General features: G+C 38.7%; 1 protein-coding gene across 4 annotated transcripts in view; it reads left to right on the forward strand.

Moving 5' to 3' along the window:
- CFAP95 (cilia and flagella associated protein 95) overlaps positions 1–21513 on the forward strand; it is a 69522-nt gene extending 48009 nt beyond the window's left edge. For all 4 annotated transcript variants that reach the window (XM_028146366.2, XM_008142196.3, XM_054727757.1 and 1 more), the window contains 2 exons: positions 7620–7677; positions 21235–21513. In XM_028146366.2, coding sequence (XP_028002167.1) covers positions 7620–7677; positions 21235–21420 — 244 coding nt within the window. In that variant the 3' untranslated portion in view covers positions 21421–21513. The remainder of the gene's footprint in view (positions 1–7619; positions 7678–21234) is intronic.
- Positions 21514–21747: the final 234 nt, after the last annotated feature.

A 21747-nucleotide genomic window follows, 5' to 3' on the forward strand; every position in this document is an offset into this window, starting at 1 on the left:
TAATTAATTAATCCACCCATCTGTTCTATAAATATTTATGGAGAAGATACTAATGGGGAATTAAGATGCAGAGGGTTTAAGTGACTTGCTCAAGGCCCCATGACTGATTAGTGTTAAACAAAGACTAGAATCTTTGGGTTCACAGTTCTGTGTTCTTGATGGGAGGGGAGAGCTGCTTCCAAACTGCTAAGGTACTTAGCAAGGGCTTGGCTTGGATCAGGAGTAAAAGCAGATTCAGTTTGTCCTCCATTATATCTTCCTTCTCTATCTCCTGGACATTAGCTCCTTAGAAGTTGATTTCTAAAACATAGGCCTGGCATTCAGCAGCTGTGGAACACTGATCAGATTTGTCTTGTGTGGCTTCATTCAGTAGGTCAAAGGGGGAGGAAATAACAGGGATATTCATTTCAGCACAATATATTTTATTTTTAAATGATGAATGCTGTTAAGAATGAGACAGAATTTCCCAGAGTGGATGTAAGTTCCCCCTTTCCTCCTACCACACAGAGTCAGGTAGACCCCTTGGACCCCTGGCTAAATAAGTAATCTGACTAAATAATGGCCCTCATCTTAAATAATAAATGTAGCATTGGCTGCTGCCAGCGATGGGATTAATTCCAAGTTAATTCTCTGCTTCTTTGAGTCACATACTCAGATTCAAACCCGGAGGTGGGACCATCTTGTTTGCTGAGTAGAGGTCATATGCCCTTGTTTTGGCTGCTGGGAAGCTGGGAGAGGAATTACCTTCCTTTCCTCCAGACAAAACTGAAAGGAAGCAATTGATCTTTAAAGTTCTTCCAGGTTTGAGAACTGCGATTCTGTGGGTTTTAGTGCATCGTCTCATCATAGATTTACACAAGTTACCACTGGTGTTAGGGCAGGTGTGGGTATTTTAACAAGTGCCATGGCTTTAATGATAACTTGAGTATCAGACTTCTCTTCCTTTATCATCTTACAAAAGCATCTCTAGTTGTTCTCTGCCTTACATCCATTAAAGGTTAATGGGGGCGCATGTGGCAAATTGTGGGTAGCGCCAGGTGAAAGTAGTTGTCCAACTTCCAAGTGTCCTCACAGCATGGATTATCCTGGTGAGTTTATCAGAATCTTGTATTCAGTTTTACATTTCCTTCCCTTTTATCCATGCTTCAGAATTTGACTGACTCATGAAGATTGATGTGCTCCTGAAACTCACAAAGAAATCCAGAATTCTAATAGTTAATTTATAATGAGAAATAAAACATTCAAGCACACCAGTCATGTCAGCCTAATCAAAGCATTCTCTCGTGATTTAAATAAAAACATATAGGAAGCCAAACTATAATCAGAATGTTATTCAGAGTGTTTGGCCTCAGGGCAAGGGGCGTTAATTATATGATTACAATAATCAATGGCCCCAGACTCATTGCCTGGTTGTAATAGCCAGGATTCTTTCAGTTGTAGGTGACAGACACAATTAAAATTATCTTGGGCAAAAGAAGAGTTTGTTTAAAAATTACTGAATACCACTCTGGGAACTTCCATGGAAGAGTTGGTTTCCAAAGACTGCTGGAATCGGGACTAGAAAACCTCCAGGGTTCTCTTCCTATTGTCTTCATTCACTCCCTCTGCATGTAGGGATGTTACAGCCCATGGTTCTCATCTCAGGAGAGTGACTGGCCCTTTTCCATTGCTATCTCTGAAGAAATCCCACTGGAGAGCCCTGGCTGCCTGTGGGCTGGAGGCTGATATTTGGACCTACACGCTATAGGTAGGGATGGAGTGGTAAGCAGCACCATGAGGCACAGGCTTGCTCCTGGTGGCTCCAGACAATGAATGAAAGTCATCGTTGGCTGCCATTTGTTGGTTTGGAGCACTGATGTTGATGTAATCCATCTCTGCTCCCAGAACCAGAGCAGTCTGTTTATGAGCCAGGACAGCTCTTCCCCAGGAAGATGCCTCCCTCATTTTTCTCACCTCTTGCTTTCCTGAGTTTCTCTGAAGGCCATTTCTCTTCTAATGGACTTGTTCTTTTCTTATATTCTCTATTCAGGTACTGCTTTAAGCTGATATCTAAGAGGAAAATTTATGTTGATTTTTAAATATTTTCATTCTTAAAAGACCATCTTATTTCAAATTTGATGAAACATATCACTTAAAGATTGTTGCTCTGTTCTGCAGATTTAAAAGGGGGGAGGGTGCTAATCATAAAGAGTTTATAAGTAACTGACTGAAAGTCATTCAGTATTTAAATTGTTGGAGCATCATCTTGTACCGAAAAGTTGTGGGCTCAATTCCCAGTCTGGCCAGTCAGAGCACATACCTAGGGTTGGGGCTCAATCCCCAGGTGGGTCATGTACGAAAGGCAACCAATCAATGTCACTCTCTCTCCATTCCTCTTTCTCTAAAATTATTAAAACATATCCTTGGGTGAGGATTAAAAAATAAATAACTGAATATTTTAATTTCCACTTCTATTTACTTTTTTCTCATTATAAATATATATATCTCTTTATATCTAATTTAATTTTTATTGCTTTATTCATTCAATATTTTTCAGTGCCTATCTTGTATCAGGCTCTGTGCTGGGAGGTGATAATAAGATAGGGAGAAGGGCCTGAACATGGATGGAATGGGTTTCTGCCTACTTTAAGTGAGTAGAGAGATGCCCAATACTGCCTTGCAAGGTTGGCCTGCTCAAAGCAAAACTGAGATATTTGACTGATAATCATATCATTTGAGTCATAACTTTGGAAAAGAAAAGATAGGCAAATAAGTTAATTGTCATCTATTAATACTTAAACATCTTAAGATTATGGAATATGTTCTTTTTATTTCCATGTTAAGATTATTGAATATTTACATATAAATACTATTCAAACTCCCATTTATCTACTCATTACCTAATTATAAATGTAAGTTAACATCTTTACCGGATTTGCTTTATATTTTTAGAGAAATTATTTATAATGACTTATATAGCCATCAATATATTCACTCTATTGTTGGACATTATCTTCCAGATTTTCACCATTACACATGAGGTTGCATTGACTATCCTTATACATGTCTCCTCGAGTAAATATGCAAGGATTTCTTTATACTTAGAAACAGAATTTCTGGGTATTAAGATATATGCACCTTCAATTTAGCAAGGTACTGCCACCAGTAGTGTATAAATGTACACATTCTTTCATATCTTTAAAAATATTTTTAATTTTTATCAATCTTATGGGTATGAAGTGGTACCTCATTGTTGTTTTACTTGGCATTTCACTAATCACTGAATTTATCTTAAAATATTTACTAGCCATCTGGTTTCTTTTACTGTGAATTGACTGTTTATAGGCTTTGTCCATTTTTCTATGGGATTCCGTATTTCATTGATATGTAAGAATGTTTTATTCTGGGTACTAATCTTGTTTTGATTAATTTTATGACATCTTCTATTCTATAGCTTCTCTTCTAACTGTTCATGCTGTCTTTTGATTAATAGAAGTTTTAAATTATAATTTAATCAAAATCTATATATATGTCAGACTGTAAACATTTTAGAAATTACATATATATGTATATATACATATATACACATATGTAACATATATTGATTGAGTTATAAACAAGGGAGTTATTTTATGTCCTTCAATAAATTTTGTATTTTTCCATAAATATCTTATAAATCTTGTTACATATATTTCTATAGGAATTTTAGAAATTTTATTGCAATTATAAATGGGATTTTTCCACTTAGTCGTGTTTTCTAATTTCTTATTGCTGATATATGAGTATACTATTTTTGTGTATTAATCTTATATCCAACAACCATCCTGAAACTTGCCTAATGTTATGATTCAAAGATTCTCTTAGATTTTTAGATGTAGACAATTTTATTATCTGTGGACAATGAAAATGTTGTTTCTTCCATTTCAATTATTATACTTATGCTTCTTTTTCTTGTTTTACTGCCTTCGTTAGAATGTCTAGTGTATCGTTGAATAGAAAAGCTGATAGAGGACTTCTCTGACCAGGAATGTTTCTGGGGAGGAGTTTCATCAGCTTAGTTTTTATTCTTATTTACTGTTTTCTTCTCATAGTAATGTTGCCTTTTTTTTTTTTTTTTTTTTTTTACATTTTAAGTATGTTTAATTTTCCTGGCCTAGCAGCAATCAGGTAAATTCTATGGAGGGGGGAAATGAGAAGTTTGGACCATTTCCTCAATATTTTAGTTCAAGAGTGCCCTCTTCTGTTAGAACAGTGAAGTGAACTTTATTTCATTAATGGCATTTATTTTATTTTATTTTATATTTTATTTTTTTTATTTTTTATTTTTTGGAGGAGTGGTGGTTCTAGGACCCTTAATTTCTGGGCTTGATTTCCTATTTTTCTTTATTTTGCCAGTTGTCCCCACCCCCGCTTCCTTGGAATCATTGCATACCAAGGCTGCCATTGTGGTCTTGCATACTTTCCAAGCCTCCTTCTTGAAAGCCAATGTTCAAATCCTCTAGTCTCAGACTGGGTCTCAGTTTTTTCCCATCAGAGAAGGATGCTTTATTTCTGGGTCCATGTTCTCTGTGTTCCATCCCCACTGGGGAGTTGCCACTCTCTCCTCTCTTCCAAGCAATCCCTGCCCGATTTTGCTCCAGCTTGGGCTTGGATCTAATTCTACCAGTTCTGGATTGTTCTCCTCACTACATGTAAACTGAAGTTTGTAGTCTTTTCTGGCCTCTGTTATGCTGCATGCATGGAATATTGTGTGATTTTATTTGCTTTTCTGGTGATATGTATAGTTTTGGAGGATGTCTGTAGGAATTTGGATTTAAGGAACTGAAGGATCTAGGAATGTTTTACAGTCCTCCTCTATGCCTGTGGAATTGTCATTTTATCTTTGTGATTCTGTCATTTTTTGCTTTAAATATTTAATGTATTGTTGAGTATGTCATATATTCTTGGTGACTTATTCCTTTAATCAGTAGGTAATAATTAGTGAATCTTTATAATTAATAGTTTTTGGTTAATATTTGTATGATATATCTTTTTATTTTCTTTTGTTTTCAAACTTCATTTGAAAATAATTCTAGGTATAAAAGCATAGAATCAGACTGCATAACACAATTTGGTGTTCAATTTAAGTCTGAGAAAATACTATCCCTGATGGGTTTAACCCCTTTACTTTCATTGTAATTGCAAAGATATTTAATTTTATTATTTTAATTTGTCTGTTAAGCAGAAATTGACTTTCCTTTCTGTTATTCACATTTATTGTTTTGTATTAGGTTGGTCTCTTTTGGAAAAAAAAGTCCTATTTGCTGGTTTGACAGTTACACTTCTAATTTTTGTTCTCTTAGTTTCCAGTACTCAAACTTTAATGTGCATCAATATCACCTAGAAGCCTGTTAAAACACAGATTGCTGGGCCCACCCTCAGACTTTCTAATTCAGTAGATCTCAAGTGGGACTGAAGTACAGTCACACACTGCTTAACAATAAAGACACACTCTGAGAAATGCATCATTAGGCGATTTCATTGTTGTGCAAAGATGGTGGAGTGTACTTACTTAAACCTAGATGGTGTAGCCCACTACACACCTAGGTTATATGGTATAGCCTATTATTACTCCTGGGCTACAAACCTAGAATGCAAGCCTGTTCCTGTACAAAATGACATGAGATTAAATCAAGCACAAAAGAAAATGATGCAGTCACGAGGTGTATGAGTCTGCTGACCAAGTTAACACGGCATATTGCTTTACAGAAAACTTTTTATTCTAGCAGAAAGAATACACTTGAAAATAGCGATAAAAAGTATAGCATAGTAAATACACAAACAAGTAACATGGTCATTTATTATCATTCTCAAATATTGTGTACTATACATAATTGTATGTGCTATATATACTTCTATACACCAGCAGTTCAGTAGGTTTGTTCACACCAGCATCACCACACACACATGAGTAATGTGTTGCACTACAATGTTATGATGACTACAACACCACAAGGCAATAGGAGTTTTTCAGCTCCATTTTAATGTTATGGAACCTCTGTTATATATTTGGTCCATCATTGACTGAAATGCCATTATGCGGCACATGACATTATTTGGATTTCTTTAACAAGCTACTACTCTGGAAACCACTTCTTGTCAGGAATTGGTGATTATCACCAGATAAAATTGGTGCTATATCCATTAACTGTTCTGAGTTAGACTTTCTTGTTGTTTTGGAATTCTTATTTATTTATTTACTAGAGGCCTGATGCACGAAATTTGTGCAAGAGTGGGCCTTCCTTCCCCCAGCTGCCGGCACCGGTTTCCCTCTGGCACCTGGGACCCAGGCTTCCCTTTGCAGCCCCAGCTTCATCTGGAAGGTCGTCCGGAAGGACATCTGGTCTAATTAGCATATTATGCTTTTATTATTATAGATTCCTCACCTGAGGATGTTTTTCCACTGTTTTTTAGAGAGAGAGGAAGGGAGGGGGAGAGACAGAGAAAGAGAAACATTGATGTGAGAGAAACACATTGATTGATTGCCTCCTGCAAGTGCCCTGACCAGGGTTAGTGATCCAGCCTGCATTTGAAGTACATGCCCTTGACTGAAATCGAACCTGGGACACTTCCGTTTGCGGGCTGATGCTCTATCCACTGAGCCAACCCAGCCAAGTCTGGAATTCTTTATTTGTTGAACTATCTAACTTTCCCACCAGCTCAGCCATGCATTGAAATGTTTCAATTTCCCTGTACCCAATATTTTTAGATGTGCAATTACCGGTGGAGTTTCTTTGACCATCTCATTTCATAATATTATCAGAACAGAGAATTAGGGCTTTAATTTCTCATTGGAAAATAATTTCCTCCCAACCCCCACCCTCAGTTTCAAACAGAAAGAAACTTTCTGGCAAGTTTCCCTGGACTGGTTACTGTAGTTTTTTGGTCTCTATTATATGGAGGTACCGCCTTTACAGACTCCTGGCTGTGAATAAGAGTTTAGCAATTTGCCTTCTGTGAAACCCCCAAGACCATGTCTTCTGCTCTTTGACATGCAGTTCAAACTCCAGCCCTTTCCTTGGGACATCAGCTTATGGCTTCCCATTCTAATGAGTATGTTCTTTATTTCCAACATTTCAAGTTTTCCCTTTTGAGCCTGGCTGTACTTATACACTTGGGGAGGGAGGGTGTATTTCATCTGCATTTCTGTGTGTTTAATGGGGGGAAGTTGGAGAAGCTATGTTATCTCAGTCCTCGTGGTTGTCTTCTATTATCTTTTCAGTTGTCATCTAGCAGAGAACATAGGGCATAGGATCAAAAAGGGTTGAGGGGCAGAAAATGGGTGGTAAAGAGAGTCCCAAAGTCCAGAATGCACCCGATCTCAGGTAATAATTTAAAATCCTTGGGATTGGTAGCATATCATTAGCACAGGAGAGTAGTGAGTGGATGGTGCTGAATTGGAAGTAATGGAGGAAGGGCCTCCTGCTGGTGGTAGGTAACACTATAAACAAGGCTGAGACAGTTGTGGGTTTTAAAAATTTTATTGGGGCCAATCCTTCTTGAAATGGTTTTATTTTATGTAAAGTATACACCACTAAAACATCTAAATGTGTTTGTTTTTGAAGTCTTTCTTTTCTCAGATATTGACTTATCCCTCTTAGGTCTGAATTGACGACATATGCTGAAAACTACCCTCCACCATATGATTATCAGCCACTTGTGAGTATAAGAGGGCTGTGAAGCCACATGCTAATACTTGTTTATATACATAAAATGGTTCTGTACATCTAGTGCAAATAGTCAAGCTTGGGAAGAGAGGACAATTGCTGAGATTTGTGATGTTTTATATTTATTTAAAGATATTTTCTGAGGGAGTCAACAGAATGTTTTATTGTTATGATTTATTTATAGATGTTTATAGATTTCAGGGAGAAAATATTGTAGTGTCCAAAATATATTAGTTACTTTCTTCCTCATCTTGTTTTATTGTCCCTGTCCCTGAATTTAATTTATCTGGAATAAGAACCTGCCTTTCTATTCATTTGTATTGCATCGACACATAAAAGTAAATGGCTTAATTTAGCTCTGGGAAATGTGTATGTTGATAATGTATGTCCAGTTTATAACTTTAATATACTTGTACTTAAAAATTATACAACAGAAACAGAACAAGGCTGCATCTTATTAGGCTTGTCTGGAAGACTTAACCAGTGTAATAGATAAGGTATTTGATTATTGAAAAAGAGGAGAAAAATTTTATCTTTATTTTAAGATGGTATGATTATCTTCTTAGGAAAACCAAGATACTAGGGAATTAAAATAAATAAGAATGAATAATAAATATTATTCATTATTAATTAAAATAAATAAAATAAATAATAAATTAAAATAAATGAGAATTAAAATAAATAAGACCATTTAATAGGTGAGTAAATACAAAATAAGCACATGAAAAACAGTATCTTTCCTTCACATCAGCACTAACTGGTTAGTAAACTCTAAAAGAGAAAGCATACACATTACTATAGCAACACAAATTTAAAATACTTTCATCAGGAAACGTTTAGATTAGTAAAGATCAATAAAGATGTGGTAGATTGTCTCTAAAGATGGCTGGCCTTCTGTTTGCGCTGGCCACTTTCCCAGCAAGAGGTGAATGTCTCTTTGCCTTTTGAATCTGGACTATCGGGCTTTTGGTTTGATCAATAGAACCTGGCGCAAGTGACTCTGTGCCAGATGTAGGCCTAGCTTATAAAAAGACTGCTTCCAGGTCTCTTGGAGCCCTGAGCTACCTCATGAGAAATCCAGGCTCCTGGGCTAGAGGGCGAGGCCATGAGGAGAAACACTACTGAGCTTAACTTAGGAATGAAGAAGCCATCTTGAACATTCAGCCGACCTGAGCCTGGACTCCCACTCCAGCTGCCATCCGACTGCAACCCATGAGAGATTCCAGCCATTAATTTTTAAAAATATACACTCAGAGATAAACAGAAATCTCAAATAAAAGGGAATAACTACCATTTTAGAGGACTGGAAAACTAAATTAATTAAAATTAAATTTATACATTTAATACACAGTGGGGTGAAGATGGGGTGAGATTTTTTTTTTTTAATCCTCACCTAAGGATATTTCTTTAATGGATTTTAGAGAAAGAGGGATGGGGAGAGGAACTGATTGATCAACTGCCTCGAGTATGCACCCCAACCAGGGATCAAACCCGCAACCTGGATATGTGTCCTGACTGGGAATCAAACCCACAATCTTTTTGGTATATGGGATGATGCTCTGACCAACTGAGCTCCCCTGCCAGGACAAGATGGGTTATTTTATCTGTTGCCAGGCAAATTGTAAATTATTTTAATCTTTCTGGAAAGGAATTTGGCAGTATGTATCAAGATACTATTTGATCTAATAACTTTCCTTCTAAGAAATTTCCCCAAAGGAAAATAATTAAAAATGCAGAGATACTAATCACTGCATTACTTATAATGACTAAACTTGGAAAATACATAATGCTTTAGTATTAGAAATAGTACTAATTGAATATGCTATAATCATATGATCAGGTTATTATAGCCTTTATAACATGCATAGATAGCTCTTAGTGTCTTGATAAGTATTCATTTAAGGTTAAGAACATATATTTTATCTAAACTATGTAAAACATAGAGGAAAACATGAAGAAACTGTCAAAATGCTACTAAAGTTGGTCATTTTCTTCATCTCTACACTTTTTATCCTGATTTTTATAATCAGAAAACACACAAGGAAACAAATATGTCACTTAAAAATGCAATTCAGGAGAAACCAAGATGGCGGTATAGGTAAACACCTGAACTTGCTGCCTTGCACAACCACTTCAAAATTACAACTAAAAGACAAAAGGGACATCATCTAGAACCACAGGAAGGCTGGCTGAGTGGAAATTCTACAACTAGAAGGAAAGAGAAAAGCACACTGAGACTCAGAGGAGGTGTGGAAGTAAAGTGCAGAAGTACAGAGGCGTGTGCTCGTGGAAAGGGCTGGTAACTGAGGACGCGGTTGTCTTTTTCAATCAGGAGGGAGACACAAGCTCCTGACTGCTCGGAACTCCAGTTCTGGGCGAAACTCTGGGGACCCAGACTCATATGGGGAGAAACTAGACTATCTGGCAGCGGGCGGAACTTGAGGGCGGCTTTCTCTCAGAGGTGCTTGCAGTGATTACCGAGGGACACTGAGACCCAGGGGCCTCTTAGGGCAGGGCTGAAGATCAGCCATAGCTGTTTGCTTCACCCTGTTGATTCCCTGAGACCCCGCCCCACCCAAGTTGTGCGCAGAGGCTTTTGCATATGAATGGCCTGGCCCTTTGCAATCTAAACTTACCTAACAAACTGCAGTTGGGTCAGAGAGCCCCAGAACTTCCAAAAGAAGGCCCAAGGCTCCACAGCAGCCTGCATTGCTTCACAGCTGGGTCTCATCTGGGCACCTCCAAACCCCAAACAAAGAGGAGGAATCTGCATATCTCTCTGTAGCTCCTGCTGGGTGGCCTCAGGCAGAGCTAAATTTGCACCTCCTTGGAGATCCAAGAGGCAGTGTACCCAGAGGTCAGAGTGGGACCATCCACATTACAACTCCTCAGATCCATGAGGGACACACTCAGGGGGCAGACTCAGTGAGCACCAAAGCCCTACTGAAGCAAGTCTTGCCCCATAAGGGTGTCTCCAGCACAGAAGTTCTCCCATCGTAGACACAGCTGATTCTCACAGCCAATTGGCCTGGAGGTCAATTCCTCCCAGTGATACCAACAACAACCAAGGATTAACTACAATAAGACTGTGCACACAGCCCACAAAGGGGTGCACCAAGAGTGTCCACCTCAGGTAATAGGGGAGGCTAAGCCACTGGGCCCTATAGGACACCTAGCACACAAAACCACTCTATCAACACAGGGAAGCAGCCAAAATGTGGAGACAAAGAAACATGTCACAAATGACAGAAATGGAGGAAAGCAAACTACTGGATCTAGAGTTCTAAACCATGGTTATAAGGTTTTTCAAGAATCTTCTAGAAAAGGCCGATAAATTTAGTGAGACCCTCGAGGATATGAAAAAGGACCAACTAGAAATTAAGTATACACTGACTGAAATAAAGAATAATATACAGAGATCTAACAGCAGACTAGAGGGCCACAAGAATCAAGTCAAAGATTTGAAATACGAAGAAGCAAAAAACACCCAACCAAAAGCAAAAAGAATCCAAAAATATGAAGATAGTGTAAGGAGCGTCTGGGACAACTTCAAGTATACCAACATCTGAATTATGGGGGTGCCAGAAGAAGAGAGAGAGCAAGATACTGAAAACCTATTTGAAGAAATAATGACTGAAAACTTCCCCTACCTGGTGAAAGAAATAGACTTACAAGTCCAGGAAGTGCACAGAACCCTAAACAAAAGGAATCCAAAGAGGACCACACCAAGACACATCATAATTAAAATGCCAAGAGAAAAAGACAGAGAGAGAATATTAAAAGCAGCAAGAGAAAAACAGTTAGTTACCTACAAGGGAGTACCCATATGAATGTCAGCTGATTTTTCAACAGAAACTATGCAGGCCAGAAAGGAGTGGCAAGAAATATTCAAAGTGATGAATAGCAAGAACCTACAACCAAGATTATTCTACCCAGCAAAGCTATCATTCAAAATTGAAGGGCAGATAAAGAGCTTCACAGATAAGAAAAAGCTAAAGGAGTTCATCACCACCAAACCAGTATTATATGAAATGCTGAAAAGTATTCTGTAAGAAGAGGAAGAAGAAAAGGGTAAAGATAAAAATTATGAACAATAAATACATATCTATCAATAAGTGAATCTAAAAATCAAGTGAATTAAAAATCTGATGAACAGAATAAACTGGTGAATATAATAGAATCAGGGGCATAGAAAGGGAGTGGACTGACAATTCTCAGGGGGGAAAGGGTGTGGGGGGTGTGGGAAGAGACTGGACTAAAATCGTACACCTATGGATGAGGACAGTGGAGGGGGGCGGTAAGGGCATGGGGTGGGGTGGGAACTGGGTGGAGGGGAGCTATTGGGAGGAAAAAAGAGGAACAACTGTAATAATCTGAACAATAAAGATTTATTAAAAAAATAAAAAATAAAAATGTAATTCAGGCCTGTTTCCTTATATACATGGAATTTGGTTTCATCTCTAAACAAAATGAAGTTGAAGACATAATTACAAACTCACAAAGCTTAACGGATGAATTTTCCATAGGCAGAAATATAGGGGTGTATTCTCTGAGTGCATACATCTTTAGCCATTGTGTTACATACTTATGTTTTTAATTTTTTCAGCATTATTTCTAATAATTCTTCATTGCTTATTTCCACATTAATAGCACAACATGCCATGGCAGTTGTTTGGCTTTAGTTAGAGTTTTGTTCTTTCACTTCCAAGCCAAAGTAATTGATTTTGAGACATGTTTTTAGCACTGCTTTTTAGCACCCCTATTTAATGAATGTTTGCATTACATTCTTATAGGATACAAAAATATTTTAAATTATAAGTGGATGGCTAAATAACAGCATAATAGTGACTGAGGTTATCTTGCATATAAACAAGTATCTATAAATATAAAAGCCTAAGTGATTGGCTATCTGAATGGCTGGTAGCTATGACACACACTGACCACCAGAGGGTAGACGCTTAACACAGGAGTGGAAACCACAGGCATGGAAACATGGAACAGACTGATGAATCTCAGAGGGAAGGAGGGAGGGGGGAGGGCGGGAAGAGATTAACCAAAGATCTTATATACATACTAGAGGCCTGTTGTACGGATTCTTGCACCAATGTGGTCCCTCAGCCTGGCCTCTCCGACATCCTTCGAGGAGTCCTGGATTGTGAGAGGGTACAGACCAAGCCAAGGGACTCCACCAGTGCATGAATTCGTGCACCGGGCCTCTAGTATACTTCATAAAATACTAACTTTTTTTACATGCTAGGTAAGTTTTTACATGCTAGGAATTTTACCATATGGCCTTAGCATAAATAGTTCACCACTCACTGAGGCCACCACTTTTGCAATTATACAATCTTAAAATATCCGGATTCATACTACTTCAAACTTTGTGCATGAATTGAGACTTTTATCAATTTTTATATGATGGGCTCTTACATTTGCTTAAATGCATATTTGCATGAAGTGGGACAGCATTGTGGGAAGCTTAAAGAAAATGCAACTTATCATACCATAGCTCTAGACATAAGTAAGGAAATACAGAGTATGAGAAAGTTATGGAATTATTTCCAAGGAGAGAAATGAATGAGAATTACCAGCTACATCTTCAGAACTCCACTTCTTGCACTGGGTACTTATTATGGCTCACCCAATTTCAGTGAAAGATATTGTCTTTTAAAAGCTTCCTCATCCTTTTCCCAAAGAACCAAAAGAGAGGAAAAGATTCAGAGAAGGTAGGTTGGAGGACTGGTCCATGGCTGGCTGTGAGCCTTTAGGACAGGGGATAAGTCTTTGGCTCCACCCTTCCTTCCTGCTGTCTGGTAGTTTGATTTCCAACACCCATATTTAGAAGCTAGCCCACCCTATTATTGTTAATATTAGAGGCCCGGTGCACAAAATCTGTGCACGGGGAGGGGGAGCGTGGTCCCTCAGCCCAGCCTGCACCCTCTCCAATCTGGGACCCCAGGCAGGCAAGCAGTTGGGAGCCAGCAGTCCTGGATTGTGAGAGGGATGTCCCAGATTGGAGAGGGTGCAGGCTAGGCTGAGGGACAACACACCCCCATTCATGAATTTTGTGTACCGGGCCTCTAGTATCAAATAAAAAAGTTTGATTAATGTTTCTTAAATATGTAACAAATATATATATAATTAGTTATATATTTAATATTGCTGTATTTGCCAATTACTCTTATGTTTGTAATTAAATCATCAGGAGAAAAAAATGCCCAATAGAAATGACATCATTTTATAAGTAGTGAAGGAGATGAATGAAGGGATCTGTCTGAGATGCCTATGCCCTGTGATCCCAGGGTTGATAAAGTAGATTTAGCTCTAAGGGAATTTTCTTTTCCTCCCACATCCCTCTGCGTGTGTGCTTAGAAGACAACCTTATTAGGGGAAGACAGGTCTTTAGTCAAATGCATATAAGTGCTAAGGAATTTTATACATGATGTATACTGAAAATAATGAAACGAAATATCACTGCAGTCTACTATTATGTCTACTTTCATTCCATCCAATGTGACATTCACATTAATAAGTTTGCTGCCTAAAATGTCTTTTCAAGAGTAACTGGAGAACCCTAAATGAGCACACTTATAGGCTTGCTAGGGTAGAATGGTCTTTGTTGCATGAATGCCAGGTGGCTAATAGCTGTTTGTAATGGTGGACACAAGGTTAGTTCACAGTGACTGATTTGGCCAGGAAACATAACCCATTATGCATTTTTATGGATGATCTGGATGGAGGAATTGAGCTATGCTTTTAAAGTATCTTATAATAGTAAATTAGACAGAGTTACTGATATTCAGAAGGCAGGTCTAAAATGGAAAATGACCTTGAAAATAAAACTATCAAAAATAAAAGGCCCTAAAGAAAAAGCATGAAATCAAATAAGAATAACCAGAGAACAGTCCCTTGGAAGATTGGGAAAAACTGGGTGAGTACTGGGTATCTTTTGACTAAAAAATAGCAATATAATTTTATTCTGGAAAAAAAGAAGGTTTGGGAAATAATGGTGCATTGTGTAAGAATATAACACTCAAGGAGTGATGGGGATGGGGTGAGGAGGGATTGGGTATCTAACAGTACAATAGATACCTATAACTTAAAGATACATGGATACATTTTACTGCTATAAATGGTATAACCATATTCTATTTGTCCTTCATAATGAAGGAAAGTCAATTGGGGGCACTATTGACCAAGAGGACCCTCCTGTAACATCCTAACCCGCCTTTCTATGATATGTTAAAAAGAAGAAAAGGAAGAAGAATATGTTCTTAATTTTAAGACAGAATTTTTTCTATAGTGATTCTCTTGTTGCATCTTAGTGGTTTCTGATTCTGCAGGGTCTGTTGCCCTCAGTGCTCAGTGTTCCTTTATCTGATGCTCTTTATTTTTCCATCTTTTATCAGAACATTTCATTCAACTTTCTTTCTTTTTTAAAATATATTTTTATTGATTTAAGAGAGGAAGGGAAAGGGAGAGAGAGATAGAAACATCAGTGATGAGAGAGAATCATCTGCTTCCTGCACACCCCCTACTGGGGATCGAGCCCACAACCCAGGCATGTGCCCTGACCAAGAATCAAACCAGTGACCTCCTGGTTCATGGATCAATGCTCAACCACTGAACCATGCAGGACAGGCCATTCAACGGTCTAGACCCTCCCTAAAACAGTACCCTTAGAGATGATGAGAGATTGATCCTTACTGTTGGTTATTTTTTATCAGGTCTTGCTCTCTATGAAGCTTCTTTAGAAGTGAGCATTTTTGGGCTACTACTGCATTCTTCAACCTCCCTCTCCCTTCAGAATCTATGACATTGCAACACACTCCATATCTGTCCTTCTGTGTCCCCAAGATTTGGATACCAGCACCCTGCTTCTCTCATTTTCTACAATCTCAGAGAATTAATTTACTCCATGGCTCCCTGACCATCACTTTTTTGGGGAAACATATTTTTATCTAATTTCAAATTTACAGGAAAGTTGCAAAAATAGCACAGGGAGCTCCCATATAATCTTGACTCAGAGTCACCAATTGTTTACCATTAGGCTGGAGACATTGTGGTACTTTACCTCTAAATAATTCATGCTTTTCCTAAGAACAGGATTTTATAGCTATGGTAAAGTGTTCAACCTCAGGAAAGTTGATGCAGTATAATTATGTCATCCACAGTCTGTATTCAAATATAATTCATGATCCCGATAATGTTCTTTATAGCTATTTTTCCCAGTCAATGATCACTGCTGTGCATAGGGCACAGACCTCCCTCCAGGCCATCTGTTCCACAGCACTGCCTTCCAAATAAAGATTTTGTGCTGATGTCATCTCTAATTAAAAATGTCTAAAATCTGACTCATCTCCTCCTCCTGAAACAAGTTCTCCCCATCTCCATGTCTGTCCTATTCTTTTTAATAGTGTTACCTCTCCCATAGGTTTGAGGCTATGGAACATCTCTGATTCTTTACACACTTAGCCAGGGAAGTCCTCTACCTTTTTCCTCTGAAATGTCTCCTCCACTTTGGCTCTGCACAGCTCAGATACCTGTTCCCAGTTACCCTCATCTCCCTGAAGGGCTCAGGAAAGCTTGCAGTGGTGGTTCTATCATAAATGAACTTTGTCAGAACTCAGGGTCTCTGAAGCACGAGAATAATGGACCAGCCAACAACATGTGGTACTTCAAAAATCTGTTTCTGTACACAATTTCTAAACACTTCTTCGCACTCCCACTAAATTGACGTTGAGTAAACATTTCATTATTAGGTTAGGGTGTTGAAAATACAGCAACTGTCTGCAACTCACATATGCATAGGAAAGAAATGTGCCTGATCACTGGCCTTCTTCCCAAGCCCACCACCAGAGGGAAAACACACACTCTTCAATCCATTTAAAGATTAGCCTGATTCCATAATATAAAAAGTTCCTATAAGAAGTGTTTAATCTCCCTTGACAAACTCTTAGAGATCCTTTCCCATCCCCTCTTTGTAGTAAAGAACTAACATAGCAGAACTGAAACTGCTACCTGTTAAAAAACCTGCTTGTAAGGTTGGCCTTTGGTTGGCATCTAGAAACTTGGCTTTGCAGATAAGATTCCCTAGTAAAAATGGTTCACTGTGCCAACAAATGGTTTATGCTGAACACCTGCTTTCCTTCTGCAAGTCTGGGATTTTGGTATGTTCAAGGCAGAGGGTGCCTATGTGACCAGCCTCCTACAAAAATTTTGTCCACTACGTTTCTAATGAGCTTCCCCAGTAGAGAGCATTTCACAAACTCATTGCTGGGGTAATTAGGTGCATCCTGTGTGACTCACTGAGAAAGGACTCTTGGAAGTTTGCACCTGGTTTCCTCTGGACTTCAGTTTGCATGCCTTTTCCCTTTGCTCACTTTGCTTTGTATCCATTTGCTGAATAAATCATAGCCCCTAGTACCACTATATGTTGAGTCTTGTGAGTCCTCCTAGCAAGTCATTGAATCTAAGGGTACCCTTGGGAACCTTAACACTCCCTATTTTTCTCCCTGTGGCAGATTGTTATTGTCCCAAAATGGCTGCAACATACCTGCCACCTCACATGCTCTTGTAGTGTGATTTTAATGGAGAGGCAGAATCTGTATTACCTCCCCTGCAATTGGGTGAACTGGGACAATGGTGGGAGTGATGCTTGTGATGTCTGAGGTCAGGTGATAAAAGCTCCTGGTTCTCTTTGTGCCACCCTCACTCTCAGACCCAGTTATCATGCCATGAAGAAGCCTAAGCATGTACGTGAGGGAACCTGTGAGGTTGTTCCGAGTCAACGGCCCTAGCTGGGGTCCCAGCAGACAGCCAACATCAACTACCAATTGGAATGAGAGAGGTTTCCAGCCCCGGCCCTAAGTTACCCCCCCAACCCCCATTCAGGACTTCCTAGCTGAGACCCCAGACACTGTGGAGCAGAGATGCTGTCTTTGATGTACCTTTTCCAAATTCCTGACCCAAAGAATCTGAAAATGGCCATTGTTTCTCATGCTGCGTGTAGGTTGGCCTGTTACACAGCAATAACTGCAATTCTCCCAAGGGTGGTGTCCAGGCATATGGAGAGAGGGATACCATTTAGTATCCTGATGCCAGGGGGGAAGAATAGGGTATTTTTGAGTGGCATTTTTGTGCCTGTTCTGGTCTCTGTGATGATATGCCTAGTCCACCTGGTTGCTCTTTTCTTTGCTGGCATTAGTGGCTCTGGTCTGTGGGCTTTGTTAACTGTCATTCTTTTCTATTTCTCTTGCTTTCTCTCTGGACTTTGTTGTAACCCTCATGGCATGTTTGGGATTATTCAGCGTTATTTCCACTCCCACAGATACTGTTGGTCCCACAGAAACCTTCTCTGATTCCTAATCATTCCCAGATCTAATTCTGAAACTGAGAGCTGAACCCCCTCTGCAGACTTGCAGTTATTCAGGGTCTTGTTTATGCCACAAGATGCCAAAAGTGGCTCAGGATTGATGACTCTCAGAGCCTCCGTCTGCCTGACCATGCTGCTCTACCAGCTTGGGTATATGCCCCAGGCAAATGAAAGGGCAGCCTGAGATGTGTTTTGTTTCAAGAGTTCTCATAAGAGGTGGGAGCCAGGAGAAGACCCCACATGCCTTTCTGCCATTATTCTCATTTATTTAATACTAGAGGCCTGGTGCATGGATTCCTGCACCACTGGGGTCCCTCGGCCTGGCCTGCGAGGATCGGGCTGAAACTGGCTCTCGGCATCCCCTGAGGGGTCCTGGATTGTGAGAGGGGGGTTCTTGGGTGACGCACCCCAGAATCGGGCTCCCTCCTCCCTGGTTCCGGGTGTGTCATCTGAGAACCGCCACCGCCAAGTGACTGCAGCTCAGTATCTCCTGATTTGAGTGTCTGCCCCCTGGTGGTCTGTGTGCATCATAGGTACTGGCCGGTTGCTTAAGCTTTTATATATATAGACTAGAGGCCCGATGCATGAAATTCATGCAAGAGTAGGCCTGCCTTCTCCCAGCTGCCAGCATCGGCTTCCCTTTGGCCCCTGGGACCCGGACTTCCCTCACAGCCCCGGCTTTGACCGGAAGGTTATCCAGAAGGACGTCTGGTCTAATTAGCATATTATGCTTTTATTATTATAGATACTTCTGTGTGTTCAAGTCAAAGAGACTCTGCCTGATTAAAGTCTAGATAGGGATGGGTACATTAGGAAACTGTTTCTGCTATCCTTTTCCCTTATTTTCTTCTTCCTACATTCTCCAGACAGACTCTTCCTTATATTCCTGCTCTTTTTTCCAGCTCTTGTTGAAGCCATATAGGCAAAGCATATTTTTCTTCACATTTGAAGAACTCTATGAGCTGATTTTTCCATGTTTGGTCATTGATATTCTGAAGTCTGTAAGTCTGTGAGTTAAATGACAAGGTGTGTGTGTGTATGTGTGTGTGTGTGTGTATCTGGGTACCCATGATCCAGTGAAGTTGACACAGAAAATTAGCCATCACATCCATTAATAGTCACTCCTCATTCTTCCCCATCTCCTGAAAAACTACTTTTTTCCTCTGTGGACTTGCCTATTTTGTACATTTTATATAAGAAATCATACACTGCGTGGTATTTTGGTTTAGCTTTTATCACTTGGCATAATGTTTTCTATGTTATAGCACCTATCAATTATTCCTTGTATTGCCAAGTAATATTTCATTGTGTGAATAGACCACATTTTGTTTATTTATCCATCAGTTGATATTGTAAATAGTTGAGATCCAATTCTAATTGCACTTCCTCAATCCAGTCCTTTCTACCTTCAATCTTTAGTAGCTTCTGATACCACAATCCTTTTCCTAAAACATCACATTTAATCTTGTCATTCGCATTATCAAAATGAATCATCGTCTTTGCATAAGAGGTGCTAAAGGAACACATTGACCTTTCATTTGACACTCTCTTCGGTTTGATGGCAGCTGGGGTAGGAATAGCAGATCCTGCCTCCCTCTGAGAAGGCAGTTTTGGCCAGTGATGCTTAAAATCTGTTTTAAAGGGCCTCTGCCTGATCAAAAGCAAATAAACAAATGAGCCCCAAAGAAATAGACCCCAACAACAAAAAGCAAAAGCCCAAACTATGTAGAAAGGAACATGGATAAGATGTAGGTTTAGGATTTTATTGTTTATATTTCTTTTCATCTCTTAATTATTAAGAATTTCATGAGGATCCTGGAGGGATAACGGATCTTATAGTTAGTTGGTTAGTTTGAAGTCCTGGCTGAGTCACTTAATATTGGCATTCTTTAAATTCCCCCCTAATGAGATTTTAAGCAAATTATCTTTTCTTATATGTAAAATGAGAGCAGTAGTTTGTACTTCAGAGCCCTGTTATGAATTAAAAGATATAAACACTCAACTACTATGCCCATGGCACTCAGTAAATAAATAGACACTATAATGATTGTTATGGTTGAACATTTGGTTAAAGTTTTAAATTGTTTTCAATAAAACCAATCTAAGATTTGAACTATGTTTAGATGTTCTTTCATTGTTTTATAGATTTTGATGACTTAATTTCAATATTGTTCTAGTACTTTAAAATTTGTACCAATTAAAGGAAGAAATTATATAATCAGTTCAAGGGCTTTATGTTCGTTATCTGTCATTACCCTTGATGTAATCTAAAAGAATCATTATTTCCTTTGGGAAATGGTCAATAATAATGTCTTATTTTATTACTAGAGGCCTGGTGCACGAATTCATGCACAGGTGGGGTTCAGCTGGCCCACCCTGATGGGGGCCCATTGGGCTGGGACAGTCGGGGGGAGGGGCCGCAGGCGGTTGGCTGGCTGGCCCTGCCCCCAATCGGGGTGTTGGGGGCCGATTGTGGGCAGGGCCGGATGAGAGTGGGGCCGATCAGGGCCCAGATCAGGCTGGTTGGCTGCTGCAGTGCACGTCATAGCCACTGGTTGTTCTGGTCATTCTGGTCGCTGGATATATATATATATATATATATATATATATATATATATATATATATATATATATTAGAAGCTTTTATGAAGTTCTCTAAGGGTAAATACCTTAAACACTATACTGGATTATGCTGAGGTAAATTTCTCATAGGAATAAATCTTTGAACTTGGCATTTACTGACAAGTGTGAATTGATAGCAGTTATTAGAGATCTAGCCCAAGATATTATTCTTTGGAATAATTATAACACATTAATTTTAAAAAGGTGTTGAATGGTAGATAAATTGTAATTGCTTGGGGCTTATGTAGATGATCATAGAATTTTATCTGTAAATTTATGGGTTAGAACAATTTTAAATGTATAACAATTTATTTTTAGTTTCATAAAACAATCATGAACTAGTTTCTTCTTTCAGAATTATAAGTATTTATAAATGCAATAGCCTTTTTTCTCTTTGAGGTATTTGTAATTTGAGAGGTTAAATTAATCAATTGTTTGAAAATTAACCTTTGTTCATAGTAAGACTAACATACTAAAGATTGGCTTTTAAACATCACTCCTTTTTACATATTTCAGTTATTCAGTATCACTTCTCTTTCCCCCCTCCTATAGGATTACCCTTGTCAAGATGATTACTCAATAGTCCACAGAAAATGCCGTTCTCAGTTCACAGATCTAAATGGTTCCAAAAGATTTGGCATCAACACTTGGCATGACGAGAGTGGGATTTACGCTAATGCAGATGTCAAAAAAGAACTCTATCCATCAACCGGTGGTCCTATTCTCCCATTTTCATAATAATTTATGAAATCAGATTCTCTAACTAATGAAAGCATAATTGATTTAGCAGTTGATGATTTTTTTATCCTAATAAATGCAATGGAAATAATACTTTAGTAGTTTTCTTTAAAATCAAAATCTTATATTCTAGACCAGTGTGTATAATCTTCTTTTCATAAGCTACTCTGGCATTTTTCACAGTTTAATATGCATACCACTGAAGGTATACAACACAATTCTAGATAGTTGGTGGAATTTTATTTTATTTATGGACTGTATTTATTTGAATTTTATTAGAAAAAATGCATAAAATTAGGACAATCATGCTTATGATTAGGGTGTGGC

This window comes from Eptesicus fuscus, chromosome 15 (genome assembly GCF_027574615.1).
Source record: "Eptesicus fuscus isolate TK198812 chromosome 15, DD_ASM_mEF_20220401, whole genome shotgun sequence".
Classification (NCBI taxonomy): Eukaryota; Metazoa; Chordata; class Mammalia; order Chiroptera; family Vespertilionidae; genus Eptesicus; species Eptesicus fuscus.